Here is a 22,570-nt window from a genome sequence, read left to right as displayed (position 1 = left end):
GTCATATTATGAACGTAGACAACGTGTCATGGGGCAAAAATTAACAACTTTTTGTCACTCATGCCCTGCTGGTAGTAGGTGTCAAGGAAAGGATTCCAGACTCACTCATAAATATCATGGGAAGGTGTTATTATGTCCGTGTTATAACGTGTGCATTCATACTGTGTTGGTGGGCCATTGCCCCATATTCCGAGCAGCATAAACCCGTTGTCTTCTGTGGGTGTACTTTGTATTATTGAGTTTTTGCGTGAACTAACTTTTTCTTTTGTTTTAGAGAAGTGCCATGTAGTATGTGGAAAGTTGATTGCTGTTGATTTAATGTTTCATGCACATTTGGCTTTTGCTGAGCTACTTTATTTCATCAGAACTCATGGTTAACACATTTAAGAACCCTGTAACATAGGCAATTCCACTTAAATATCGAATGCACCCAGCGGGGAAAGAATAATGTACACGGCATCTGGCCTCTGCTAAGCACCATTGTCTACAATTACACTCACACAAACTTCTCGTTTGAATAATTTTGCACACCTGTTTTTTTAAGGTATCAATGTAGGCACTATATTTGGCATTGTTCCCATTAGATACATGAAGCGATATCCAGGATTCTTGAATAAAGAGACTTTTGCCCTATTGGACTTGTACCTAAATTACTGTGTAGTTAAACTGATCTCTGATGTAAATCATTTATCTTCAATAATTGGTGTATGCTAGTTGTGTGTTCCTTTCACTGCCAATAGTAAAGATAACAAATGCATGATCAGTCGTGAGAACTTGTGAAAAGCAGCCATAAAATCCTGGCTACTGGAATGGAGTATGGCGAAAAAAGACCATATTAGGTTGTGCTGAAGTGCTATCCATGTCTTTTCCCCATTGCAGGAAGATAAGGTGGCCTACACATGCTACAAAGGGAGTTCCTTGCTCAGATAATTTACGCGAGTTTAAGCTATTGGCATTGTAAGTGACAATAAAAACAAAATAAAAGGCATTGTTATTTGCAGTGTCAATAGCTCAAACTTGCATAATTGCGAGACCTATTGCATTGCAAATGCTTATTCCCAATTGCCGCACAATGTGTCGCTCCTTGAAATCATACATATTAATTTATTTAGCTGCTTAATACACCATGTTGCTGGGTTTCTGGGATAATATCATGACGACGACTGTCACAAAAGAGCATACAATATCAGAGAATCCTGCACCACGAACAGTAGAAACGCCAGCAACGCAAGATTCATCTCTGTATTCAATGGGGCATTTTCCTTCAATAAGGCACATACGGTTTGGCTTGGACGGTATGGTAAAGATTAGGCTCAGGGTTAGAATAGGTGTGTTTGTGATTTTGAAGTCACTGATTACTTTGAGGGCAAGGGTTAGAAAAAGGTAATGAATGACATAGTTAGGATTAGGAAAAAACTAAAATTAGGAGTCAAGGGTAGGACAGGGGTTAGGGTTAGGCTCAGGAAAAGGGGTAAGTTGGAACTTGTTTGAAGGTTAGCTTGGGGTCCAGACGTAAATAAGGGCTAAAAGGAGGTTTTTAGTAGGGGTTCAGGTAAGAGTTGTGGTAGAAGGAATGTTTTTACCTGTGCAGGTCATTTTAGTGTGCACATCAGTTTGGCAAGCATTGCAGGTAAAACAATACACAATTTGGGCTCAAGGATATGTAATCGCCATGTAATTTTGCGTCATAACATTGATCCCCAGCTGTAGCGCCTTGAGGCCTTCTATCTCTCTGTATTTAGTTACCTGACACCTGAACCCCTTTGGGTACAACTCTTTGGCTGAGGCAGAAAGTAGGTGACTAATGAGACAGGGTCATACCACAGATGAGAGAGGAGAGCACAGCATCCGACAGAGAAGGGGCGTAACCTTGGCACATGGGCAGAGGAGCCTCGTGTCTATGGCACGTGGCGGATGAAAGGACATCCAGGTACAAAGGTCTGAGAGGGAGATACACAACAGATGAGCGAATGGAGTCAAGGGCAAGATCAATGAGCGTGGGACTCAAATCACCAGTCAAAAGTAAAAAGTGAACCTCAACACAAGATGGATGACAGAGGAGACCAAGGCAGATAGTGGGTTATAGATGTGACTGAGGTACAATTCCAGTGAACAAGTGGAAGGATGAGAATAAGGTCCCAGACAGGTGAGATAAGACAGAAGCTGGATAAGAGAGAAGGCAGGCTCAAGTAGGAGACGAGAGTAGTCCTAGACACAAGAAGGACAAAAGAGGAATGAAACACATGATGACTGGAAGGGAGGTGTCAAAAAGATGGGATTGGAATAAGAGTATAAAGGTCCTTGACACCCAATAGCCGACTGTTTGCCTCTCTGATGCCCTGTGTCTGTTATGAACACAGCACCTTTGAGGCAAGTATCCATTAGAAGTGTATGTAATCTCCTCAAATTCGTTGGTATCATAATTTTCTCTGGCAGAAATATGTCTTCTAATGGTGGGGATTGAAGGAATTAATGGCAGGTGGTGTGTAGAACCCCTTTGTGGGATGGTATTGTCTTTAATTGGTGGGAGTGACATTAATCTCTCATCATTTCTTGTTCTGTGCTTTTGGGCAGGTCCAGGGCCGGCAAATTGTAAGGAGCTGTTCTCGAGTGGGCAAACACTCAGTGGATGGTACACAGTGTACCCGGTCGGTGGGCGAGGGATGCCCGTCTTCTGTGACATGGAGACCGATGGAGGAGGCTGGCTGGTGAGACAAGCGGGATGGGACTTGCTCGACATGTACAAATGATCAATAGAAGGGCCAGTTGTCATTTCATGGATGTCTCAGGGGGACGAGGACCAGGAATGTGGGACCCTCCATCCTCCACACACAGCCCAAACCACATCCCATAATTATAGAGGACTAATTGTCATGCACACACAAGCGTTATTTAATGAAGCTTCCTTGAAACCTACATATTCCTCACATTATGTCAAATACTCAACATTTCTACCTCAATTTACAGATTTTAATAAATTAAGAATTTCTTAACCTACTGAACCCCGAATGATGTTTTAACTTTTTATGGAAATGTACTATAAGATATACTAAAGTAGAAAGTAGTAGTCAATTAACAGACTAACTGAGAATTATGAGAAAGTGCCACAAAGAGAAGCTACAAAGCATTAATTCTAAAACGTAGAATATTTTCCCTACTCAAACCACAACCAGAATATGTTGTTACATGATGTATATTTGTAAAACACAGTTTACCATGAAAGGGTGGCTCTGTAATAACAGATGGCTTTTGCTACTCAACTCAATAGTAATAATTTGATCAACCTCAGAAAGATCCAAACCTGTAACCATGAGGTTAAACACAGACGCGTGCATTGTATCATTTTGTCTACTGAGCCACCAGACCCAGCTATAACCCCCAATATAACCCACCTTTCCCCTAAAATAAGAATTATGATATATATATCTACAACTATGCTCTCTTATGCTATTTGCAGTTGTAGTGTGCACATTCTGCCAGAGGTGTGGCCTTGTAGTGCTTATGGCAGTCCAGTGACTTTTCACTTGGTTCTGGGATTTCAATTGCAGAATGGAGCCTGATGCTGCTTGTGCTAAAGTGTTAGAGGCAATGTATTTCTCTTTTTAATTAGGTGGCTATGTCCTATTCAGTGAGATGTGGGTATATGTTAATGTGTGGTATATCATGGTAGTAAGTGTTGTTGTGGACACTTTGATAGCTAACTATATCAGGTATCTGGACTGTGTTGGGTATGTATGATTTATTTTCCCTAATCTGTTGTGCAGGAAATGTGTATGCTGTTTATTAGTGATCAGTGTTGTGAACCTTATCATAGCTGACCAAATTACATTTTGGCACGGTTCTTCAGAGGCGGTCGCTCCCCACGCTGCTCCCTGATCCCACCTGCGGTATCGTAACGCGACATTGCTGTACACTGCTAAAGTATTTGTGCCTGCCTAAAGTACCATAGTAGCGCTATACTGCCAGACCGCCTATCTATTTGTGCCTGCATATTTATTTAGAGTGTTATTTAATTAATTGCGCATTGTGTATTGCTCGCTTGCCTGATAGCGCTGTTGGTGCCTGATTGTGCCAGTACTGCTTGCCCATTAATTCACGTTTGCGAAGGCTGTGCCCCAAACTCGCCCTGATTCCCTTTTTGGATTGCGGCCATTTTATTGTTGTTGTTGTTGTTGTGCCTCCTAGCCCGGCTCTCCGCCCCGCTCCCGCCTCCCAGCTGCTCCTCCCTCGCCCCACCCCCTCCACTATCCACTTATGACAGATGCTTTAGCGCGCAGCGTTCACGCGCAGCGGTCGCGCCCCATGCGCGCCGAAGGCGTGCCAAAGGTAAGCCCGTCTACGCCTGGACCGCGTCCAGCGCCAGACCCCCTGGCCCCCGCCACACCCATTCCTCCCGCATTACATACGACGCCTCAACCCTCTCAGCCCTTAACCCCGGCCGCACACCACAATGCTGCGAAGCTGCCCCAGGACACACCCATGGACCCTTCGCCTGCAAGTTCGACTGCATCAGGACCCACATCAAATCCACAAACTCAAAACACAGCTCCAACTCTAACCACCTGAAGTGCATCCTGCTGAACACCCGCTCAAGAACTCAAGAACTACCGCCCCATCTCGCTCCTCCCATTCCCTGCCAAAGTCATTGAGAAAGCCGTCAACAGTCAGCTCGCCGCCTTCCTTGAATCTAACAAATCCCTCGACCCCTCACAATCCGGCTTCCGAGCCAAACACAGCACCGAAACCGCCCTCATCGCAGCTACAGACGACATTCGAACTCTACTGGACAACGGAGAAACAGCCGCCCTCATCTTACTAGACCTCTCCGCTGCCTTCGACACAGTCTGTCATAGCACACTCATACAACGCCTCAGCAACATCGGAATACAAGGGAAAGCATTGGACTGGATCATCTCGTTCCTCACAGGAAGAACCCAAAGAGTCCGACTTCCCCCTTTAAGATCAGAGGCCACTGAAGTCATCTGCGGCGTACCACAAGGATCATCACTCAGTCCCACCCTCTTCAACGTATACATGAGCCCCCTCGCATCCATCGTACGCCAACACAACCTCAACATCATCTCATACGCAGACGACACCCAGCTGATCCTCTCCCTCACCAAAGACCCAAACACCGCCAAAACCAACTTACACGAAGGAATGAAAGAAGTAGCCAATTGGATGAAGAACAGCCGTTTGGAACTAAACTCGGACAAAACGGAAGTCCTCATCCTAGGACCATCCCCCTCTGCCTGGGACGACTCATGGTGGCCACTGGCCCTGGGAACCGCACCCATACCTACGGATCACGCACGTAACCTGGGCTTCATCCTGGACTCCTCCCTCTTGATGACCAGACAAGCCAACGCCGTCTCATCATCATACTTCAACATACTTCGAATGCTCAAAAAAATCTTCCGTTGGATCCCCATCGAAACAAGAAAGACGGTCACCCACGCACTGGTCACCAGCCGACTGGATTACGGAAACACCCTCTACGCTGGAACCACAGCCAAACTACAGAAAAAACTCCAACGCATCCAAAACGCCTCAGCCAGACTCATCCTAGACATCCCCCACCAAGCCCACATTTCTGGTCACCTGAAAAACCTCCACTGGCTCCCCGTCAACAAGAGAATAACATTCCGTCTCCTCACCCACGCACACAAAGCCCTCTACGACCTAGGACCCGAATGCCTCAACACGCGACTGTCCTTCTACACCCCCTCCCGCCAACTACGATCGTCCAATCAAGCCCTCGCCGCTATTCCGCGCATCCATAAATCCACCATGGGAGGTAGATCCTTCTCCTACTTAGCGGCCAAAACCTGGAATTCTCTCCCCACCCACCTCCGCCTTACACAGAACCACCTCTCCTTTAGAAAGCAACTAAAAACCTGGATACTCGATCAGTAAAGCACCCCCCCCCCCCCTCAGGCGCCTTGAGACCCTCTGGGTGAGTAGTGCGCTATACAAATCCCTGAACTTGAACTTGAACTTGAACTTGAACTTGTGATTGGATGGAGGTCTGTTGAATGTGTCATGTTGGAATTTTGTCTACTGTTTTCTATTGGTTAGTGGTGTGTTGAGCCAAATAATTGCTGCTTTCATGTCATACCTAGAAATTGGGTTGCTGGTTGAGGGGGTTCTGTGACCTTCTCAGGTGCACCATCTCAGGTCAAGGTGCACCATCAAAAGTCACTAAATTAACTTGTGCTTCACCCTCTGATAGCTTGTAATAAAAGCAGGCAGGCTTAACTTAGAGGCAATGTGTAAAAGATTTATGTAGTACACAAAGAGTTTTTGTCGGACAGACAAACTCCTCAGGATCGATGTGATGCCAGGTAATTCCACCTCTTGGTATCCCCAGCTGATGACTGTTGTTATAGCACAGACAGCTGAGTCGGTCAAGTCAGGGAGAGGAGGACAGGTAGGGAGGAAGACCTATAAGAGAAACAAAACACTATTAAAACACATTCCACTACCGCTTAACTTCCCTTCCCTTCTGTCAACCCTTTCCTCACTATACCCTACCTGCAAGGAAATAAAATGTAAGTGTTTCCTCATATCCTTCTCTTGGCTTCACATGTGCATCATCTAAAACAGAAAACCTATATCACTATGCAACTAGTGCCTGTGACCTGCACTGTGAAACTCCATTGAGGTCTCTCAACCGACCTACCTACGCATTACTCGCTTGTACTTCACCGGGTACTTTTTTGTTCTACTTTCCTTGTTAAGTGATCTAAAATATAATTTGGCCTAATCATCAAGAGTAATTCACATTCACCAGTTTTTTTTGTTTAAAAAAAAATTTGAATTTTACACAGAAAAGAAACAGTGCAATCAACGCCATTGCATAAAACAAAGAAGAACAAAAAAAATCTGTCACAGTGTAATTACATTGACACAAGGAACATGCCGATTTATGTCTCATAAGGTAAGTATTTAGTATTTTATTAGCACAGTTAATTAAAACCAATGCAATACAAAAGCGGAATATATAAAACAAAAATATAAAATGACATGTATTTTAAAACATTGCATGGACATTGCTGTTCTGTTCATACTGGTAATAAGGTGTATTGTCCTTCCATTATTCATGCAAGAGATACTTTGGCAGTGGCGATAGTTTTTATTTTAAAAGCGGTTAAAAATCGGTTCTGGGCATTTTTTTTCCACTGCCTTTATAAATTTTACCAGGCTGCAGCTCAGCTGGGGATCCTGAGATGAAAAACAGGTGAGAACTGCATTCCTTCGTGTGCGTATCCCGTATCGGATAAAATGGCGCTTCAGCAGGAGTTTCCGCTCGTCTAGCATTTTCTCGCACGAGCATAGCAAGTGTAGCATATCCTCTTGTGTAACGCCACAAAGCCTGCATAGCGTGCCTGCTTTCTCTTTTGACCAATGTGAAAAATGCTGAATGCAGGGTAGCAGACCTAACCTGTACCTTAGGAAGCACATTTTGATGGTTTTGGGGTAGCCCAAGCCGAGATAGTTCTGAGGAGCTATTGCCGAATACGAGTTTAGAATCATCCAGGCGTGCGTTCTTTTTGAGAAGTCAGCTTTGTCTTGCACCCATGACAGTTGTTTGATTGACTTCTTGACCAAATTTTTGAGCGTTGTATGATTTGTGGGGGTGGTCCAGAGCTGTTTCAACCCAGTGTTTACAAGACTGTTTGCCAAATACTTGGCTGCTGGTGAGGTTGGATGCTGCTCTAGCTCCCTCCATAAATAGTTGTTCAGTGATCCTTGTGCAGATTTCCTCACTTTATCCCATGCGCAAATATAGACCCCCTGTCTTGCCAGGAGCTGTCGTTGGATACCAAAATCCAGCCTAATCTGCGATGGAGAGGTTCGCTTGGGAAGACTGAAGATGATTCTATGTGCAGCTGTAATCATGCTATCAAGTGTTTTTGCGTCTCTGCCTCGCTGCACCTCGCTCCCGTAGGTAATAGTTGGCAACAATTTGGCGCGAATAACTTGTATCAAAGGTTTTAGAGAAGGGCCAGATAGTTTATTGTTGAGTGTTTTTAAAGAGATTGCCAGTGCAAGTCCTTTTCCTCTGATGCTTGATCTTTGCACACTGAATCGGCCACCATCATCAATCTTCACGCCTAGATATTTGTATGTCGACGTATCTTTAATGCGAGAGTTGTTCCAGAACCACGAAAGAGGTTTCGTCATCGTTTGGGTTTTCTCAAGGTTTATTGTTAGATCGTTTGACTTGGAGTTGTGGTAGGTGCAGCCCTCCTAATTTGGGAGCATGGGAGTTACAGTTGTTCAAAATTGGTACCAGATCACCTAGGAACAAATTGAACAGAGTGGGGGCCAGAACGCAGCCCTGCTTGAGACCCTTGTTAGTCTGTGTGCGCCTCGACAGCAATGAGCCGTCCCCCACCTTTATCTGTACGCAAGTCACCATATGCAGATTCATCAGCAAGTCCAACAGTGGTTTAGGAATCCCCCAGCCATTTAATTTTGACCATTAGATGTTCCGGTTGATGTGGTCAAAAGCAGCTTTGTAATCTAAGTAACAGAAGTGTAGGGGCATTTTTTTTGTTTCTGCCTTGTCTATTAGCATGCCCATAGTTAGGATGTTGGTCATAGTGCCCACTGATTTGACAAAGCCTGTCTGATTGACCGGTATTAAAGATTTCTTTGTGGCCCATGCCTGTAGCTCCTCCAGCAATATGCCTGCGAAGTACTTCGCCTCATTATCAATTAGGGCCACTAGTCGGTAGTTTTGTCGGTGGGCCCTGTCGCCTGCCTTATGTATTGGGGAGATGATAGAATCCTTCCAGGAGCCTGGCAAGATGTTAAAGTTCCTGATCTCCAGGAAAAGGGGTTCAAGTGCTGCTGCCCAGCTATCCGCGTCTTGTTTATAAAGGATTGGCGGGATCCCATTTGGTCCCGGGGCTCCTTCCCTTCTGCCTTTTATGATTTGGCGTTTGATGTTATGTTGCAGTTTTGGGGGATTGGTTAGTTCATGACTGTATTTGATATTTTTGTGCAGTTGCGTTGGTTTTGCGTTATTGGCTTTGTGGTCTGTTGTCGTTTTAATCTTTGATAGGTCCTGATTATTGGACAAGTCCTGATTGAAATGATTGCCAAGGAAGAATGCCCATGTTTCCTCTGTGATGTTAGATGAAACCCCGGTATTTGCTGTTCGTGTAAGGGAGTTAATAGTTTTCCAGAACCTTGCCCCGTCATTCTGTTTGATGTCTGAATTGAGTCTTGCCCACAAGTTGTCCTCCATTGTTTTGTTTGCTTCCCATTTCAGCTTTTTTAGTGATGTTTTCAGTATTCGTAGATGGTTTTGTTTTGCTTTTTCCTCGGGTTCCTGCTGTATTTCTCTCATTAGACGATAAATCAATATTTTTTTTTCCTTAATTTTTTCTCTGTACTCTCGAGACAGGTTATCCGTTTTGCTGGGATTTGCATGTGGATTAGGCTTTGAAGCATAATTGGACAAGGTTTTTGTAAATTGTTCCCATTTCCTGATTTCATTAGGTCCAGTTCGCTCCGCAAAATGCTGTTTTGCCCTTTCTATTAAGGTTTCACCCATCGCTGCCGAGTATTTAATTTTCTTTTAATTGACTGTATGAATCGTCTCTTTTGGTGCATTTGATCGCTCTAGTATGGGTCTCGCAATGTCCAGACCGATTTCTTGAGGGCAGTGATCACTGTCTGTGTTTTTGCCAATTCGGAACAAGGTTATGTAGTGAAAGAGGGGTAATGAGATAAAAGTGTAGTCTATTGTACTGCTTGCTCTTGTTGAATGAAAAGTTGGAGCTGACGGGCTGTCACCTGCAAGCCTGCCGTATAGAGCTCTGATATTGAAATGTTCTAGTTCTTCAAGTGTCTGGGATCCTAATTTTGTTTGTTTAGGTGTTTGTAGCTTCCATTGCAGAGGTATGTCCCATGTTGCGTTTTGAGCTATAGTTGCCTCTTCTTGTGATGTGCCCATGAGGTTGAGATTAAAATTCCCTGTGAGAACCAGGTTTGTTGTTGATCTTCCCGTGATGCATTCCTCCAAGAAGTTGTATAATTCCTTTGCTGCTTTTTTTTTTCCTTTTGGGGTGGATATAGGCATTAATCACGATGCAGTCAGTGTCGGCTTTACCTAAACCCGGCGCTGCTAGAAGCAGCTTAACTACCAGGGCTGCTGCCGAAGGGGGCCCGATTTCTTCTACCGTTACAAAACTTGTAGCTGCTACGTATGTTGCTAGACCGGCCTTCAGGTGCCCATAGTTAGCTGTCCTTTCGGCGCTTGAGAAGAAGCGTAGGTACCCCTGGAGATGTGGAGGTTCGGCGAGCCATGTTTCCTGTAAGGCCACTATGTCGAACGATCTTATGTAGTCTATGAATTCTAGATCTAAGATTTTAGTGGCTAGGCCATTAATGTTCCATGAGCAAATGCGCAGTTGGTCATGCTTCTACTCCCGTGGGTTTTGACCTGGTTGTCAATTATTGTTTTTTATGGTTCTCACGATCCATCTTTGATCTTGCAGCTCGGTCGGAGCTACCCTATCGGCTCCTGTCCAACGAGTGTCTCATAATGTATCCTCATGGGAAAGGGAGGGAGCTCCTTCCCCAAACCCCCGTATTACTCCTTACTCGTTAGATAATCCTGGTATAGGCTCCCGAAGTTCTTGGTTTGGCTTTTAGGAGGGGGCAATTGACTAAATAACTCAGATTGAATATTACAAAATAATATGTCACGGGACCATTGCGCTATGGGGGTGGAGAGCCCAATGTATTGCTACCACCCGCTTAGCAATCAATAACCCCCATCTCCCAAGGCACATATCGCCCTTGCATGTATGTTTTGAAAAACAGAAATCGAGCCAACAATGGGTCCGGACTCAGGGGCACCCCAGTGATTTCTCCAAGTTTCTGAGAGACAGCTATCCAAAATTGGCTACGTTGAGACATAGCCATGACATGTGGAGAAACCCTGCTGGCTCCAAACCATATCTCTCACATTTCGCCGTGTCACGAAGCCCAGTCCATTGTAATTGAATCGGGGTATAGTAAACTCTATTTATAAAGTTAAAATGAATAAGCCGATGCCAAGGAAACTCGACGGGTAGCTTTGCAACAATAACACCAGGTGTCATCGTCTATTATGGTATCTAACTCAGTTTGCCAGTCAAGCTTGGCCTTAGTGAAGTGTAAGTAAGTAAATATTTTATTGTATGTGGTTAATTAAAACCTTTACAAAATTTGCAAAGAGAATATTACATAAAATCATTAAAATGAAAAATAAATAAAAACCTACATTTACTCTGTGAGATACTGTTTTTTTTCCCTTTTCTTTTCTTCCTCCTTTTTAAAAGGGAAGACAGAAAAAAATAAAACAATTTGACATTTGCTGAAATCGGAGTCTTTTGTAGTCCTTAATCCTTTGATTTGGTACCATTGTTCGCCATTTTTTCAGTTTGCATTATTAGGAGGCTCGCCTTCTGAAGAAATCTGGTGGCCCTACAGGCTGTCTGCAGCTGCTGGCTGTTCAATGCTAGCATGACTGCCGGCCGACATGTTCTGACTTGAAATGAGCGAAATATATGCAAGAGATAGTAGCGTCTCAGGTTTGTGAGGGTTGGGCAAATGCACAGAAGATGAATCAAAGTTTCTTCTGCATGACCACAGAGTCTGCAGAGTGTTGTTGGCCACGTTTGCTTCCATGCAGGGGTCTGGTCTTTTGAGATGTAAGTTCCCAGCCGTACTCGTAGGAGCATCTGTTGTGTAGGTGGTGTTATGTAGTTAACTAAGTATGGTTGCGGGACACACCTCTCATATGTTGCAAGTACCATCCAGCCGTGTTTTTTCTTTGCTAGTGCAGCTTTGTCGGCGATCCAAGATTCTAGTTTTGCCGTAACATTGGCTGCTTTTTTGAAGGTCGCAAAGGTGTGACTGGTGTTCCAGGCCTCTTGCATATTAAGATTTTACAGACCTTCTTCAAGTTTTGTTTTCCATGCGTCTGTTCCTTTTGTTTGTTTATTTATTTCGGCCCAGCAGAGACCCATCAGCGTGTCCTCTTGAGCTGCTCTTAATTTCCAGCACATTTTAGTATTGCCGCTTGTCTGGCTTGGTGCTGATTTAATAGCCCAAATTCAAGGCGTACTTGCGCTTGTGAAGCGAACTTCGGAATTTGGAAGATGTGTTTGAACAGCACTGACTGTTGGAGATTCAGAAAGTTTGCGTCTTTGCCTTTGAATAGTTCTGAGCCGTACGTGATCGATGGCAAAAATTTTGCTGCGATTACCTTCAACAGATGTGAGTTGGAAGGACAATTCAGTTTTGTTTTTACTAGATTTAAAGCAAAGCGTAATTTATTGGCCTGAGCTTTTCTGTGCAGTCGTTGATCTTTTAATGTCCATCTTGCGTCGACCAGTACTCCCAGGTACTTGTAAGAGGGACTTTGTTCTATCATATTTCCCTCAATGTGCCAATTGAATTTTTGCCGCCCTGGCCGTGATGCAAAGCAGACGATTTTTGTTTTTTTGTAATTGAGTTGCAGCCCGTACGCACGGGTGAATTCGTGCAGCCTTGTGATGGAGCGTTGTAATCCCAAGGGAGTCTGGCTGCAAAGAACGATGTCATTGGCGTACTGCATACTCCTTATTTTGTGCTGAGCTAGCTTGGGGTGTCGCTTTCAATCTCCGCAATGCTCTTGTCCAGATCCGCGGTGAAGATATTAAAGAGGGTAGGGGCCAAGACACATCCCTGCTTGAGGCCAATTCGGGTGGGGATTTTTTCTGTTGTTCTGTCACCATTGCCTATTTTTATCTTGACCCAGGTCGATGTGTATAAGTCAATAATGGCCTGTAACAGGTTCGATGGTATGCCCCAGCTATCCATCTTTTTCCACAAGGTCTCCCTTGGGACTGTGTCAAACGCCGCTTTTAGGTTGACAAAGCAGGTATAGAGTTTTATTGATTTAGCCTTTGCATTGTCGACAAGGAGGTTTAGCGCTAACAGGTTGCATAATGTGTTGGTTCCTGGCCTGAACCCCGTCTGGGTAATTGGCAAAATGTTGTTGGAGCTGACCCAGTCCTCCAGTGCTTGCAGGAGGTTGGATGCGTATACTTTGGCCTCTACGTCAATAAGCGCTATCAGCCTATAATTCGCTGGGTCTGTTCGCGCGCCTGCTTTGAAAATTGGATGCAGGATACTCCCTCTCCATGAGGGGGGAATGCTACCTGTTTGAAAAGCGTTGTTATACAAAGGGGTAAGGTGTTCAGCCCAGAACGCTTGGTCATGTTTAAAGAGTCCATTTGGCAAGCCATTTGGGCCTGGTGCACCTTGCGACCTCAATTTTTTTAGGATCAATTGCACTTGTCGCGACGTGATCCAATTTTCACCAAAGTTTTGATCCGCTTCTTGTTTCTCATTTTTCTTATATGTTGGATGGTCTACTTGGGAAATGGTCATTTGTGTTTGCTCTAAATGGTGGATCCAGTCTTCCTGAAGTATGGTTGCATTAAAGACGTGGGCAGCTCCATTTGCTATTTTATTGATTTCTGCCCAGAATTTCCGATTGTTGTTTGTTTTGCTGGCTTCTAGTAGTTGTAGCCAAATTTCAGTTTGATGTTTTGTCTTTGCCGACCATATGTCTTTTTTGTATTTTTGCCTTAGATTGTGGATTTGTCGTTTGGTGTCTACACCCTTTGTTAGATTTTTTTCTTGTAGTTTTCTGATTTCCTGATTTAGGATCCTTTTTTTGCGCCCTATTGAGCCCGGGAGCCCCTGGTGTGCTTCATTAGTTTTTCTTTTATGGATCTGGGGTTGCTGGCCAAATCTGTTGGTTAGACTTTCAATCATGTTTTCCCAATTATCCTGGTATGACAATAAGTTTTGCACGCCCTCTTCTGCCTGCGCGCTTTTCACAAATGTCATAATTTCTTCTACGTTCTTCCCATTCCAGACTAGTCGCTTGAGATTGTAGGGACTTGGGATTTGGAGCAAATCTTTGCATGCTGGAGCCCTGGTATGTTGGAAGCTCAGCTCAATTGATTGTAGACTGTGGTCGCTCTCCAATATGTGGATTATTCTGTAGTTGACAATTGTTTGGAGTACCTCGAGGTCCACTATGGTGTAGTCTAATACAGCTTGAGCCTGTTTAGCAATTCTGGTCGAAGATGCGGGCTGATCTTGCGAAAAGCGGCCGTTCAAATTAAGCATTCCCAGTTCCGCGAACATTAGGGCACATTGTTGTCCGTATTTATCCTTTTTTAGATGGTTAGTTATTGTAGGGGGAATTGGTTTCCCTTTCCGTTTGTTTCGTTGGATATTCTGTGCGTGATCCCTCTGTAAAAGGAACATGTTCAAATCCCCAGAAACTATCAGCCCCGACTGTGGGAAGGTGGATTGCAAAGATTTGACGAGTGCCTTCAGGGTCAAGATTTTTTCTAATTTCCTCCTGGATTCTGGGTGTATATAGATGTTGCAGATGACCAGTGACAAAAGGTCTTGTGTGACCAGTGCTCCTGGACTGGGGACAGGCTGAGGTTCAATTTTGATGCACTGGATCCATGTTTGTCCCGTGTCGATTATGTCATAAGACCATGGGATGCTGGTATTCAGATACATCGATAGACCTCCGGATGCTCTGCCTGCTAAGCCATTTTTGATGGCATGTTGTTGAATTTCTTTGGCAGCCATTTATATGTTCGGATGTGATTGACCAGGTCTCTTGGAGTACTATGATATCAAATTGTTGTAGAAATACTAGTAGTTCTGCGTCGTTTGTTTTGCCCCCTAGCCCGTTGATGTTCCATGAGCATACCTTCAAGTTCGATTTTCATGCCTCATCAGTCATGCCATCCGCGGGGGTTGGGGTTGGGGGGAGAACTTTCCGGGCCCGGCTTGCATCTCCTAACCAGCCTTGGCAGATAATGCGTAAGTTAGACCAGCCTCCCTCGATGCTTTCCGAGCTACCAACAGCCCCCCGCAGTATTCCTCTGTCGGGCGGTGGTCTTGGCACAGCCAGCATTGATAGCGGGCCCGGGTATCTTTCAATTTCAACTGGTCTGATTTCGATTCCCCATTTTGCGAACTCTTCTCTGTGGAGCCAAAATTCTTTGGCTTTCTGAGGGTCCTTCCATGTTGCCACTGCCATCTCTCTTCCATTTGTATTTGGGATTGGTTTGAATTCGACACTTTCGATGTGGTTCGTGTTCAAGTGGCATAATGTTTCTATTGAGTTGGTCAGTTTTAGGATGGCGCTCCGATTGAGAATGTCATGGTTCCCCCTGGAGCTGTAATGGGGAATGATTTCGTGTACTAAGGCTCCTACAGGTTAAGGGGAGTCCATCTCTTCTCTTGGAGCCACGTGCCTGGTTTGGATGTTATTTTTTTCGGAAGTTGCATGGTTGCCTTGATATAAGATGTTAGCCTGAGCTGCTGGCGCGGTGCCAAAACCCAGCTGTGGGGGTCTGGGGCGCTCTGGGCCTTCTGGACGGGCTCTTTGCTGCTGCGCCTTGGCCGAGGGATTTTCTTTTGATTCCGTGCCCAACTTTGTGAAGTAGTGCGAAATGCTTTTTTGTTCTACTAGTGTCTTCTGCGCGGGTAAGCAGTCCGCCTGTTGTGTTTTTTTGATTACTTGTGGTAACTTATGATCACTTTGGCTGCTAAGATGCATGTCTGATATGGCCGGCTGGGGCGGAGTTGGGGGTGGGGGGGTCCTGCAAAATTTCCTCTTTGTCTTCTTGATCCTTTTGCTTGGCTCTTTGCCATTCAGACCGTTTGAGGTTGTTCCTGGAGTCAGAGTTTGTATTATGTTGCTCGCCATTGGGAGCTCTTGATCCTGGTCTTGGTGCCTATTGGGCTCTTGGGCCAGGTCCCTATTTGGCAATGCAGTTGCTTTCTTTCCTTGGTGCTTATTTTGTCTGGCTTTCCTCAAACGTTTACGTTCTCGTTTTGTTAGGGCGTTGATTTGTTTTGTTTGCCCATTTGGGGGTGACCCGGGCTCTTTTCTTCCTTGCTTTACTGGGTCATTGGAATCTGTAAGTTGGAATTGCATGTTTGTGGAAGTTGTTAACTGAGCATTTACTGTGGTTTCTATTGGGTTGCCTTCCGTAGGGACCGTGAATGAGCTCTCACTGGGCGTTGTGTCACTACTAGTTGTGCATGACCAGCGGTCAGGAGCCTTTTCTACAGCGGTGGTTTCAATACTAGTTTGATGCGCTTTGGTTTTATTTTTTACTTCTGACAAAATGTCTGTAACGATGGTTGGAAGAGCTTTAAGTTGATTCAATGTGTCAGTGCACTGACATTCATGGTACTTTGTCTGCGGATCTTTCTGTACCCGTTCAATGAAGGAATTTAGGTCTAATATCTTTCTGTCTATTCCCACTACATGGGAGGCCAGAATTTGGAGAAGGTCAATCTGAAGCTCTAATTTTTCAGAGTGTTGGAGCAAAGCCTCTGATATGGTTTCCATGGTGCTTATGAACGGAGGCCACAGAGGAGCATGTGCTGGAAGAAAAAGATCTGTTTGGTTGCTGCCAGCATGGGGACTAGCCCAGGCTTTGTCTCCTGGTTTGCTCCAAAGGGAGTCTCGAGCATCTCGTGGATCTTCTCCCCGAACTATATCTGATGTCGCTGTTTGTGTTTGTCCTTTTTTCTGGGGATCAAGGCCTTTTGATGGTGTTGCTTCCATTGAAGAGGGAATATTATGTTGTGGGGGAGATTCTCCTAACAGGCTGATTGTGGATTTTATTGAGGCCTCATTACGGAAAATTGGGCTGGTTGCGCTTGCGCCGACGGGAACTTCCTGTGTTTCCCATCCGGCAGTCGTTTTTGTCGTTTTGTCATCCTGTAATGGGACCTTGGGGGTTGGCGGGCGTTCCTGTGCCTCAAGACTTTCATGATTTGTGGGTTTCTGGGCGTTCGTCAATTCCCCCTGGTACCGTTCTAAGGTTTCTTTATCTGTTTTACCTCTGTACCACATATTCGTGATGTTCGTTCTTGCTGCTGGTGGACTGTCGGTCCCTGAGTCGGGCCCCTTAGTTCCAAAGAGTGAGCCCAGACTTGCTGAACGCCACCTCACTGGCGCGTTAGGAGTTTTATCCTCTAATACCACTGGTGGCTCTGTGCACTGCTCCTTTTGGGCGTTAACGTTGTTTGCTGCTTCACTTGTATTTATTTGGGCTTTCACTATTAATTTGTTGGGCGTGATGTTGGAAGATTCACCGGGGCTTTGGATTTGGGTTATCTCCGGTAGGATGTAATTCTGTGGGTACAAAGCTTTCGGTAACGAGCCCACTGACTGGGACATTCTTTTGTTGCTTGTGACTGTTTTGATGTTCTGTGCTTGAGACACCGGAAGCACTGAAAGCACCGAGGGAGCCAGTGATAAAGATGGTGTAGATGGAATCAGAAAGTCTGTGATCTTGTAGTTTTCCAGACCTGGAATTGTCTTCTGCTTCTTGGAGGTGGGAGCACTGGCCTTTTTGTCTTCCACCTTTACTTTTTCTTCATCGGAGGAATCGAATTCTCCTTCGCTCATATTTCTGCGGTGTTTTAGGTTCCTTTTTTTTTTTTTTTTTGTGAGGTCTGCTCGGACTCTTCCTGACCTCATAGTGGGGAAGGAGTGCAAGGTGTGCTATTGCAAGAGCGACTAGTTAGTGGGCCTGACACCCCCTTTTTTTTTTTTTTTCCTCTCCTTGGCTAACGTCAAGTTAGTTGGCTCGATGGTGGACCGCAAAATCTGAGGGGCAATTTTACAGCTCCGTGCCCGTGCCCCCGCCGGGCAGTGGGCGTGGCTGCGGGCGAGTTGCTTGCTTCTTGTGGAATTCCTTGGGCTTACTCGGCGTAGTAAATGGCAGCAGTGGGTGTTGAAGGATGGATGATAGGTGTTAGACAGCACCCCCACCCCCGTCCCCTGCAGCTGCTGGCGAAAGGTCTATGGGGGCTGTCAAGGCTGTGAATAGTGTACTAGTTGGCAACCAGTAACAACTAACTGGCGTACAGGGCACACCAAAAAAAGCAGGGGGCTGGGTACGAGCGGAGCACTCAGGGGGTGCCGCGGGCCAGCTCTGACCTAGTCAGGTCAGCCTTGACAACCCCCCCCCCCGGCTCTTACTTTGCAGCTGCCTCTATCGGCAGCCGCGCTCGTGTCTTAGTCCAACCCCTCTCTCACACACCTGAAGGTCGCCCTTGCTCGGCCTCACCTCACCTCCTTTGCTCCTTTTGCTCTTTTTGCTCGAGGCTATGATGTGGAAGTGGGTTGAAGCACGCTCGCTCTCCCAAGCCGCCTCTGACGCCTGTGTTCGGTCGCCCCACGCTGCCTGATGCTGCCTGAGTCTGCACCTGCCGCCTGCCCTCCAGGGGTTTGTCAGATCCGTGGCGGAAACGCGGATGGCGCCTTCCGTCGCGGCAGGTCAGTGGGCGGGGGGGGGGGGCTGACTCGGGTAGCGCGGCTCGGCTGACTCGAGCTCTGCACTCGCACCTCCCTCACAGAGCACCGGACATCCAACGGCCGCACGGGTTTTGGCCGCACTCCCGGTCTCCTTGCCTCCCCGGCGGGGGCCCAGCGATTGGCGATTGGCGGGCTGCGGGGAGCAGTGAAGGAGCTGCGGGGGGGCTGCTTGTTTGTTCGCGAGAAAGAGCGATCTGGCTCTCCGGCTCCGGCTCTCAGGCGTTCAGCTCTCTGCTGCTCTCTAGTGGCGACAAGTGAAGTGATTCCTCCTGTAGTCTTGTACCAGATTGTAAATACTGAAGATTACCTTCCGGGGGGACTCTGCCGCAGTAGAAGGGAGAAGGGGGAAACCTCTGGCGGTTCAGTCAGTTAGTCTCCCAGTATATCTCGAAGGGCATGTCTAACTCTATAATAATGGAACGTAACCAAAGGTGAGACCACTTGCCCGTCCGAGACCAGATCTTCCCATCCTCGTCCTGCGCCATCCTCAAAAAGGTCCCCTATGCTGGAAATATTAAGAGTCGAAAGTGCTCACTGCACCTCCGGTTCAGCTAACACAGGCAACCAGTGACACATGTCGACCGGTGTAAGTGGAGAATATACGATAGAGGCTGCCTGTCACTTCAATATATTATACCATGCATGTGCAGTGGCATTTATAGAATCAAGTATACCAGCTGTAGCGAGCGCATTCTAGTTTATGCACGTCACGCTAACGTGACGTGCATCGGCCATGTGGAAGCTGCGCGCGCATCCCCAGGGGAGAGCGCGGGGAGTCTTAGCAGCGATCGGAAGCGCCGGCCGGCGCTCCTCAATCACAGTTGTAAAACTTAAATAAATACTTGCCTTACCCTCAACGAGTGTTGTGTATACCTTGGTACACCCTCACTTTACAGTGGCGACGAGGTCGGGAGGCTCCAGCTGGCCATCTCGGCAGAAAAAAAAAAAAAATCGAACCCTCCACCACGTGGGCAACAGCAGGGTAAGCAGCCCCCCTGACCACCTGTACACAGCGTCCAGCAGCCCCACGAGGCCACAGTGCGGAGGGCAAAGGGGGGCACGGCGGAACCCACCCAGGAACAACAGATTGAGGAGCGTGGCAGTGCCACAGTCACCGGAGGGGCGGCGAAGTGGCCGGAGAGGTGACACCGCGCCCCGCAGCAGATAAACCACCGTGCAGACCATCCCACGAAGCCGCGGAAGGTAGGAACAGCGCTGGCTGCCAAAGGGGAAGAAGTGGGGACTGGCACTAGGAGTCCCCAGGAGGACGCTGACACAGAAGTTAAAGACAGCACCCCAGGGAGCCCCACCAGCAAGGCGGTCAAAGCGACAGAGAGCAGGGAGGTGAGGATGAGCACACCGGCAGGCTATGCAATCGCACCAGTGCAATTCCTACTGAAACCTGGTGAACCCCTGATGAAGTGGGAGGATTGGAAGGAATATATTGATAATTTTATTGGGGTCCTGGAGGACGAAAATGAAGAGAAGTTCACCCCCCAAAGGAAGAAACGCATCTTGCTGCTGAACCTGGGACCGGAGGGTCTCAGGATTTACAAGAGTCTGGTGCCCAAGAAGAGAGAGGACACCGATACGGATGTATATGCCCATGCAGTAGAAGACCTGGATGAGAGGTACCGCCCCACCATATGTGTGTCTGTGGACAGGTTCAATTTCCAGCAAAGGAAACAACGGGCTGGAGAAACCATAGAGGAATATGTAGGGGCCTTAAGGAAACTAGCGGCCCCGTGCAAATACGCACTGTGGGAGGATGAATTCATAAAGGACCAGATCGTGATGCACACTACGAGTACACAGGTCCAAGACAAGTTGTGGGCGAGCGGCGACACCACGCTCAAAGAAGTTATGGTCATCGTAAAAAGGGCCGAGCTTGCCAGGAGGTGTGCGGCAGCAACCAAGAAAGATGTGGTCTCTCCGACAATGGTGAACAGGATACAAGAAGGAGACCACCGTAAGGACCAAAGAGGAAAAGACTCAGCAGCCAAAGGAACTAGCAGGTGGCAAGGGAAACAACCTGGGAGCGACAGCAAGAAATCGTGCTACAGGTGCGGCAGTTGGTCCCACGATGCCCGTGACAGAAGATGTCCCGCGTTCAGAGCTAAGTGCCTACACTGCGGTATCCTGGGCCATTATGAAAAGGTGTGTAGGAAGAAACAGTCAAAGGAAACGGTGAAATGCGTTGAGCAAGGGGAAGAAGAGCTGGAAGAAGTAGCAGAAGAAGAGGTGATCACTGTCCTGTGCATATACGACCAGGTGATGAGCATAGACGGGAGGAAATCCACAAAACCCATCCTGGACATGGCAATGGGAGGAATCACCATCACCGTGGTGGCGGACACAGGATCCCCCTTCACCATCATTCAACAGGCAGTATGGGAAGAAACATTCAGACCCAAGTTGGGACCGGAGTTGGAGAAGCTAGACATCAGACCGGTCACTTACAACGGGGACCGCATTCCAATGTTGGGGTTCCGCCGCCTACTGTTCGAATTCAGGGGCCGGTCAGCATGGTGCAAGCTGTACATTGCCGAAAAGGGACCCTCGGTCCTGGGATGGCTAGACCAGGGGGACCTAGGAATTAAACTGGATCCAGGAGGGAAAGAGCAGATTTTACTTACTGAGCAAGAAGAATGGCCAGACTTGAACAAATGGAGGGAGAACTACCCGAAGGTATTTGGTGGCACAGTGGGACGGATGGAAAACTTTCAACACAGGATTGTGCTCAAGGAAGGGGCCATTCCGGTAGCCCACAAGGTGAGGAATGTGCCGATTGCGGTGAGAGAAGCTGTCCAAACTGAACTCCAAGAGCTGGAAAAGAAAGGAATAATCGAGCCGATAACATGTGCAGAATGGTTGGCGCCCCTGGTGGTCGTAATGAAGCCAAATGGGAAGGTCCGGCTCTGTGTGGACCTGAGAGAACTGAATAAGAATATAGTTGTGGAGAAATTTCCCCTCCCCAGAATCGAGGAAATGTTGACCAAGACCAGGGGGGTGCAGTGGTACTCCACTATCGACTTGACCTCGGCCTATCATCAAATTGCACTGCACCCGGACAGCAAACGGCTCACATCCTTCATCACCCCGTTTGGGTGTTACCAATTTTGTCGAATGCCTTTTGGGCTGGCCTCAGCAGCCGCCGTTTTCCAGAAAATGATGCACCAACTGTTCAGAGACTGCAAGGATGTCCAGTATTTTCAGGATGACATCTTGGTGATGGGGCGAGACCAGCAGGATCACGATCAGAAGCTGGGAAAGGTGTTGAAAACACTAGAGAACAAAGGCCTCACGGCGGAGTGGTCGAAGTGTCGGTTGGGCCTGCAGTCAGTAACGTACCTGGGTCACGAGATCGGACGACAGGGTGTCACCCCCAAATCGGAAAATGTCAAAGCCATCGCAGAAGCACCGCCACCCAGGAACAAGGAAGAGGTCAGGTCGTTTCTGGGGATGGCGGAGTACTACAGCAAGTTTGTAGTACACTTTGCTTCCAAAACCCACAACTTGAGACTATTGACCAGAGACAGCACAGTGTTCCAGTGGACACCAGAAGCCCAAGCAGAGTTCGAATTGATCAAAAGGGATGTCACCGGAGCCGTTCCCCTCAAAGGGTACGACCCACAAGGCACCACTATACTGACGACAGATGCCAGCGACAAGGGCCTGGGTGCTGTACTCATGCAAGACAGAGGTAGAGGAGAGATGGAGACCATCAGCTTTGCATCCAGAGCACTGACAGATACGGAGAGCAAATACAGCGTGATTGAGAAAGAAATGCTGGCGGTCGTATGGGCCATGATGAGATTCCGGCAATTTCTGTGGGGAACACGCTTCCAACTCAGAACTGACCACAAACCGTTGGTGAAGGTGCTGACGTCGAGCGGACATGCCAGTGCCACACCTCGGATATCCAAGATGTCTCTAAAGTTGCTCGAGTTCAGGTATGATGTTGAGTACATTCCCGGGAGCCGGAACCGAGTAGCGGACTATTTGAGCAGGGCAGCTGCCATGGAGCCAGGAGAGGAAGACCCTGCCGGCAGTGGGGAGTTGGTAGCTCTAATAGAGGACCAAGAGAAACTGATCAGTCTACAAGAATGGACAGAGTCATACGAAGAAGACATGGACATA

General features: G+C 47.1%; 1 protein-coding gene and 1 long non-coding RNA gene across 3 annotated transcripts in view; one reads left to right on the top strand and one right to left on the bottom strand.

Moving 5' to 3' along the window:
• The window catches only part of FCN3 (ficolin 3), a 143,894-nt gene that overhangs the window by 31,372 nt on the left and 89,952 nt on the right, over positions 1-22,570 (top strand). For both annotated transcript variants that reach the window (XM_078681913.1, XM_078681914.1), the window contains one exon: positions 2,575-2,708. In XM_078681913.1, the coding sequence (XP_078538039.1) occupies positions 2,575-2,708 (134 nt within the window). The remainder of the gene's footprint in view (positions 1-2,574; positions 2,709-22,570) is intronic.
• Positions 6,323-22,570, bottom strand: part of LOC144823421 (uncharacterized) — a 454,764-nt gene continuing 438,516 nt past the window's right edge. The window contains exon 3 of the long non-coding RNA XR_013608789.1: positions 6,323-6,444. This is a non-coding gene — a long non-coding RNA (uncharacterized LOC144823421). The remainder of the gene's footprint in view (positions 6,445-22,570) is intronic.

Source organism: Lissotriton helveticus, chromosome 3_1 (assembly GCF_964261635.1).
Source record: "Lissotriton helveticus chromosome 3_1, aLisHel1.1, whole genome shotgun sequence".
NCBI lineage: Eukaryota > Metazoa > Chordata > Amphibia > Caudata > Salamandridae > Lissotriton > Lissotriton helveticus.
This window is presented reverse-complemented; position numbering and strand designations above follow the sequence as displayed.